The 7,500-nt window shown below is 41.1% G+C and overlaps 1 protein-coding gene across 2 annotated transcripts in view; it reads right to left on the bottom strand.

Moving 5' to 3' along the window:
- Positions 1 to 7,500, bottom strand: part of LOC128619798 (F-actin-uncapping protein LRRC16A-like) — a 53,855-nt gene that overhangs the window by 25,946 nt on the left and 20,409 nt on the right. For both annotated transcript variants that reach the window (XM_053644357.1, XM_053644278.1), the window contains exons 11-16: positions 7,374 to 7,468; positions 7,134 to 7,220; positions 6,893 to 6,996; positions 4,235 to 4,312; positions 3,986 to 4,062; positions 3,759 to 3,863 (exon numbers count right to left, since the gene is read on the bottom strand). In XM_053644357.1, coding sequence (XP_053500332.1) covers positions 3,759 to 3,863; positions 3,986 to 4,062; positions 4,235 to 4,312; positions 6,893 to 6,996; positions 7,134 to 7,220; positions 7,374 to 7,468 — 546 coding nt within the window. The remainder of the gene's footprint in view (positions 1 to 3,758; positions 3,864 to 3,985; positions 4,063 to 4,234; positions 4,313 to 6,892; positions 6,997 to 7,133; positions 7,221 to 7,373; positions 7,469 to 7,500) is intronic.

Here is a 7,500-nt window from a genome sequence, read left to right as displayed (position 1 = left end):
AATTGCTTGGTGATTGTAACCTGGCTAGACAAAAAAATTAAATTGGGGGAAAAAACGCTGAATTTTGCAGTCAGAAAAACATTTTGCATGTGTTTCTCCAAAATAATGAGTGATGATGGAGATCTGGGCGATCAAACACACACAATGTTAGAAATGTGTGAGTTTGCTATAAATCAGAATTGGTGAGGGATGGGTGATGTCGGGTGATATCGGGTGATATTGTTGGCCAAACCTGGGAAAAATAAAAATATTGGTAATGTTGGGCAGAAATGAGCATTAGTGGTGATAGTGATGATGATGATGATGGTGGTGATGATGATGATGATGAAGATGATGGTGGTGATGTGGTTAATCAAACATAAAGGACAAAAAAAGGGCAATTTTTTGGTAAGAAATTTTTAGTGATGATAAAATTTCTAAAAATATTTTGGACAGAAATGAGTCAGTGACGCGTGGTGTGTGATGCAATGTGTGTAATGTGGTGTGTGATGTGTGTGATGTGTGTAATGTGGTGTGTGATGTGTGTAATGTGATGTGTGTAATGTGATGTGTGTGATGTGTGTAGTGTGATGTGTGTAATGTGATGTGTGTGATGTGTGTAGTGTGATGTGTGTGATGTGTGTAGTGTGATGTGTGTAATGTGGTGTGTGATGTGTGTGATGTGATGTGTGATGTGTGTAGTGTGATGTGTGTGATGTGTGTAGTGTGATGTGTGTGATGTGTGTAGTGTGATGTGTGTGATGTGTGTAGTGTGATGTGTGTGATGTGTGTAGTGTGATGTGTGATGTGTGTAGTGTGATGTGTGTGATGTGTGTAGTGTGATGTGTGTGTGTGATGTGTGTAGTGTGATGTGTGTAGTGTGATGTGTGTGGTGTGATGTGTGTGATGTGTGTGATGTGTGTAGTGTGATGTGTGATGTGTGTAGTGTGATGTGTGTAATGTGATGTGTGTGATGTGTGTAGTGTGATGTGTGATGTGTGTGTGTGTGATGTGTGTAATGTGATGTGTGTAATGTGATGTGTGATGTGTGTGTGTGATGTGTGTGATGTGTGTATGTGATGTGTGTGTGATGTGTGTAATGTGTGTAATGTGTGTAATGTGAGTGTGTGTGTGTGTGTGTGTGTAATGTGTGTGTGATGTGTGTTTGTGTGTGATGTGTGTGTGATGTGTGTGTGTAATGTGTGTGTGATGTGTGTAATGTGTGTGTGTGTGTGATGTGTGTGATGTGTGTGTAATGTGTGTAATGTGTGTGTAATGTGTGTGTGTGATGTGTAATGTGTGTGTGTGGTGTGTGATGTGTGTGATGTGTGTAATGTGTGTGTGTGTGTAATGTGTGTGTGTGTGTGATGTGTGTGTGATGTGTGTGTGTGTGATGTGTGTGATGTGTGTGTGTGTGATGTGTGTGTAATGTGTGTAATGTGTGTGTAATGTGTGATGTGTAATGTGTGTGTGTGGTGTGTGATGTGTGTGATGTGTGTAATGTGTGTGTGTGTGTGTAATGTGTGTGTGTGTGTGATGTGTGTGTGTAATGTGTGTAATGTGTGTGTGATGTGTGTGTGTGATGTGTGTAATGTGTGTAATGTGTGTGATGTGTGTGTGTGATGTGTGTGTGATGTGTGTGATGTGTGTAATGTGTGTGTAATGTGTGTAATGTGTGTGTGATGTGTGTGTGTGATGTGTGTAATGTGTGTAATGTGTGTGATGTGTGTGTGTGATGTGTGTGTGATGTGTGTGATGTGTGTAATGTGTGTGTGATGTGTGTGTGTGATGTGTGTAATGTGTGTAATGTGTGTGATGTGTGTGTGTGATGTGTGTAATGTGTGTGTGTGTGTGATGTGTGTGATGTGTGTAATGTGTGTGTGTGTGTGATGTGTGTGTGATGTGTGTGATGTGTGTAATGTGTGTGTGTGTGTGATGTGTGTAATGTGTGTGATGTGTGTGTGTGATGTGTGTGTGATGTGTGTAATGTGTGTGTGTGTGATGTGTGTGATGTGTGTGATGTGTGTGTGTGTGTGATGTGTGTGTGTGTGTGATGTGTGTGTGATGTGTGTAATGTGTGTGTGTGTGTGATGTGTGTGATGTGTGTAATGTGTGTGATGTGTGTGATGTGTGTGATGTGTGTAATGTGTGTGTGTGTGTGATGTGTGTGTGATGTGTGTGATGTTTGTGATGTGTGTGTGTGATGTGTGTGATGTGTGTGATGTGTGTGTGATGTGTGTGATGTGTGTAATGTGTGTGTGTGTGTGATGTGTGTGTGATGTGTGTGATGTGTGTAATGTGTGTGATGTGTGTGATGTGTGTGATGTGTGTAATGTGTGTGTGTGTGTGATGTGTGTGATGTGTGTAATGTGTGTGATGTTTGTGATGTGTGTGTGTGATGTGTGTGATGTGTGTGTGTGTGTGTGATGTGTGTAATGTGTGTGTGTGTGTGTGATGTGTGTGTGTGTGATGCGTGTGATGTGATGTGTGTGTAATGTGTGTAATGTGTGTGTGATGTGTGTGTGTGATGTGTGTGTGTGATGTGTGTGTGATGTGTGTAATGTGTGTGTGTGTGTGATGTGTGTGTGATGTGTGTGATGTGTGTGTGATGTGTGTGTGTAATGTGTGTAATGTGTGTGTGATGTGTGTGATGTGTGTAATGTGTGTGTGTGTGATGTGTGTGTGTGTGTGATGTGTGTGTGTGACGTGTGTGATGTGATTAATCGAATAGGAAACATGTTGTGAGAGTTCTGTGCAGTAATTATGGTGTGAAATGTGTGTGATGTGTGTGTGATGTGTGTGATGTGTGTAATGTGTGTAATGTGTGTGTGTGTGTGATGTGTGTAATGTGTGTAATGTGTGTGTGTGTGATGTGTGTGTGATGTGTGTGATGTGTGTGTGTGACGCGTGTGATGTGATTAATCGAATAGGAAACATGTTGTGAGAGTTCTGTGCAGTAATTATGGTGTGAAATGTGTGTGATGTGTGTGTGATGTGTGTGATGTGTGTAATGTGTGTAATGTGTGTGTGTGTGTGATGTGTGTAATGTGTGTAATGTGTGTGTGTGTGATGTGTGTGTGATGTGTGTGATGTGTGTGTGTGACGCGTGTGATGTGATTAATCGAATAGGAAACATGTTGTGAGAGTTCTGTGCAGTAATTATGGTGTGAAACAGCCTGTGATTAAGTGAATCGCTAATTAGTATAAAATGGAGGGAAATTTACATGCTGCTTCAATTCTGGACAGAAATAATGAGCAGCGACGGTGATTTTTGGAGTCGGTCAGGAAATCCGGCCCATAAAAAGCTTTCTGTTGAACATCGAGCCATGAAATGATGCCTGATGACAATAATCTGACTGCAAAACAGAAAATGTGGTGAAACGCCACGTAGATGCAGGTTCAGCCAGATGAACTGGTTACTCAGCGACAGGAAATGGTGCAATCTTGGACAAAAATGTGATTAAAATAATCTGAGTAATCAAACATGGACAAATATCAAAATATTCCCTGTGTTAACGGGAACTCGTACTAACTGAACTGAAACTCGGACTAGAAACGGTGAGCGAGTTACGCTAATCCCAATAATCAAGCAAACATCTGGCCAAAACAATCCAGAGCTGCTCAAATAAATCCATTTTTCTGCAGTGATGGTCAACTGGCAAATTAAACACAACAAACAATGCAATCTGCTGCAATTTCGCCTCAAAAGGATGACGACGGCTTCAGACCGACGCTCGTCTGGAGATCTAAACATGAAACGTGACGAGTTTCCGTCTTACTTTAAAGCCTCGGGAGGCAGTTTGGTTCCCGAGACGTTGATGGTGCTGAGGGAGAGGACGCTGCTGAAGAACTGCTTAAATGCAGGAGGGATATCTTTACCTTTCCTGTTCACACACACACACACACACACACACACACACACACACACACACAGGTCTGAGAATCCAGATCTTTTCCCACAACTGCACCGTGAATCTGAATAAACAGGAGAACAACACGTGCTCACCTGTGAGCGAAGACGCTCTTCGAGACGTTAAGAACAGAGAGATGCTGAAGAGATCCTTTCAGGAGAGCAGAGCAAAGCTACAACACACACACACACACACAACAATTTATTTCATCAAAGCTAATTCATCTTCTCAGATCAAGATGAACAATTTAGCAAGCTCCAGGAATGCTAATAAGATGCTAGTTCAGTTCTGTTAGCATTAGCAAAGTGTGTGTGTGTGTGTGTGTGTGTGTGTGGGGCACTCACCGAGTCGAGTGAGCAGTCGGTGTTGGACAGGTCCAGAGTGCTCAGGCTGTTCGGCTGGCCGAGGAAATGATAAAAATGCTGCAGGAACAAAGTGAAGGTTCTAGATCGGACTATAAAACAAGCACTTTACAATGAGCAGAACGCTAATACAGAGACTGTGTACACGGCGTTGTTCTCCGGTACTTACGGTACTCTATCTGGTAGATTAAAAATATACTCAGCTCTGCCTCTCTCTTTCTCTTAAATTGAGAACCTTTCTTCAGGGTTCTCCAGCTGGCCTTCTGAAGAACCCTAAAGTTGCTGAATTCTCCAGTGGATCCTTAATGAACCCCTGAAGAACTCTTTCAGTCCCCCTAAGTGTCTACACTCTTTAAAGATCACCCCAGAAGGTCAAATAAAAAAGGTTCTATTTAGAACCATATGGAGTGCGGGACAAAACTACAACACTTTTATGCAAGCTAAGAACTCTCAAAGAACTCCGGTTCTACTGAAAATGTACACCCTCTAAGGAACCCTTAAAAGGTTCCATGTAGAACCCTACGACAGTGTGTTTTCCTTTCAGAAACCTTTTTTTTTTTTTTTTTGGATGCTAAGGACCCTTAATTAGCGCCCAAGAACACTTAAAGAACCATGGAAGAACCCTTTTCCCCCCCAAGAGTGTACACTCACCCCTTAGAAAGGTTCTTTATGAAGAAACATTACGAAGGTTCTTACAACAGCGTGTTTTCTCACCATTAAGGGGTTTGCAAGTAGAACCCTTTTTTGGAGACCGAGAACCCTTTCTTATCCAATGAACACTTAAAGAACTTATTTACTCTCTTTAATGCTGTCTCTCTGGGGGAACCCTTAAAGGTCCTATGTAGAGTTTCATCAGAAAGTAGAACACCTTTCTTTCAGAAGCCAAGAACCCTCAATCATCCAATAAATCCATAAAGAACCAACAAAGAACCTTTTTCTTATAGCGTACACTTAAATACGTATACCCCTTAAAGGTAATTCTCTGTCCCTTTAGTAGAACCCTTAAAGGTCCTATGTAGAACACTTCAAATGTGTATTCCTATCAGAAAGAGTTTCAAGTAGAACCTTTCCAGGAAACTAAAACGTTCATATCCAAGAGTGTTCCCTGTTAGAAAAAAACCAGAACCCTTAAGGTTCCTCAGGTTGTTCCTCTATGAATGGTAGAACCCAACAACACAGTGCTTAACCATCAGAAAAGGTCCCAACCCTTGAAGAACCCTTTGTTCTAAGAGTGTATGTATTAACTGGGTAAGTGTGCACAATAAACTCTGAATGATTTACTTCTTCATTTCTTCTTAATCCCTAAAAACTGTCAGGAGTTCCACATTTTGAAACATTATTGGATGACTAAGGGTACTTATCTTCCTAAAAGAGTTCTACTTGGAACCAAAAAGATCCTTAAAGTTTCTAATCGAAACACTTTTGTATCTGTAGAGTCCATTAAGCAGTTTGGGACTCGAGGAACCCAATGAGGAACTTGCAGTACATCCAAATGCAGAACGTAGTAAGAGATTTTAACATCACTACTTCCTGTTTACTATCACTCTGAGTAGACCAATCAGCTGTTACCGTTCGCATCATTCGCATCACTATTAGCATCATTCGCATCACTATTAGCATCATTCGCATCATTAGCATCACTATTAGCATCTTTAACATCACTATTAGCATCATTCGCATCATTAGCATCACTATTAGCATCATTAGCATCACTATTAGCATCTTTAACATCACTATTAGCATCATTCACATCACTATTAGCATCATTAACATCACTATTAGCATCATTAACATCACTATTAGCATCATTCGCATCATTAGCATCACTATTAGCATCATTAGCATCACTATTAGCATCTTTAACATCACTATTAGCATCATTCACATCACTATTAGCATCATTAACATCACTATTAGCATCATTAACATCACTATTAGCATCATTCGCATCATTAGCATCACTATTAGCATCTTTAACATCACTATTAGCATCATTAGCATCACTATTAGCATCTTTAACATCACTATTAGCATCTTTAACATCACTATTAGCATCATTCGCATCATTAGCATCACTATTAGCATCTTTAACATCACTATTAGCATCATTAACATCACTATTAGCATCATTCGCATCATTAGCATCACTATTAGCATCATTAGCATCTTTAACATCACTGTTAGCATCATTATCATCACTGTTAACATCATTAGCATCACTATTAGCATCATTCACATCATTAGCATCACTATCAGCATCATTCACATCATTAGCATCACTATTAGCATCATTAGCATCTTTAACATCACTGTTAACATCATTAGCATCACTATTAGCAACATTCACATCATTAGCATCACTATTAGCATCATTAGCATCTTTAACATCACTGTTAGCATCATTAGCATCACTATTAGCATCTTCAACATCACTGTTAGCATCATTAGCATCACTGTTAACATCATTAGCATCACTATTAGCATCATTCGCATCATTAGCATCACTATTAGCATCATTAGCATCTTTAACATCACTGTTAGCATCATTAGCATCACTATTAGCATCTTCAACATCACTGTTAACATCATTAGCATCACTGTTAGCATCATTAGCAGAGACAGAAATGAAGGTGCCCTCACCGAGAGGTCATCTCCACGCAGGAGGTTCCCTGAGAGGTCCAGGTAGCTGAGCGTGCTGGGCATGGACTGGTTACCACTCAGCGACTGGGCGAGGCTGTTCACCCCTTAATCATTGTCCACACACACACACACACACACACACACACACACGTGTTAGTCCACTACAACCAGCACAAGGTCGGGGTGAAGGTTTTTTAAACTACATCTCGCTCTAAAATGAAACGAAAGGTGAGGTGATTACCTTTGGGTGATAACGAGGTTCTGGAGAGGTTGAGGTGTTTGAGGCCTTTACGGAGTTTAGCAAACTGAGCGCCTAAATAAGCGACTCCTGAAACACACACACACACACACACACACACACACACACACACACACACACACACACACACAACAATAACCTTAAGAACTCTCTGGATTTTAACCCATGAAGCAGGAACATGACTCCACACCACAGGTTCTGGAGGCGGAGCAACGAGCGTACCTCTGTCCTCCAGAGGATTGTTGGCGAGGTTTAGTGAGTGCAGTCCTGAGGCGGCGTTCTGAGAGAGAGCGTTCGCCAGCTTCTGCGCAAAATCCCTGCAGAGCCCAAACACCACACACACACACAC

This window comes from Ictalurus furcatus, chromosome 1 (assembly GCF_023375685.1).
Source record: "Ictalurus furcatus strain D&B chromosome 1, Billie_1.0, whole genome shotgun sequence".
Classification (NCBI taxonomy): domain Eukaryota; kingdom Metazoa; phylum Chordata; class Actinopteri; order Siluriformes; family Ictaluridae; genus Ictalurus; species Ictalurus furcatus.
The sequence above is the reverse complement of the archived record's forward strand: the minus strand, read 5'-3'. Positions and strand labels throughout refer to the sequence as shown.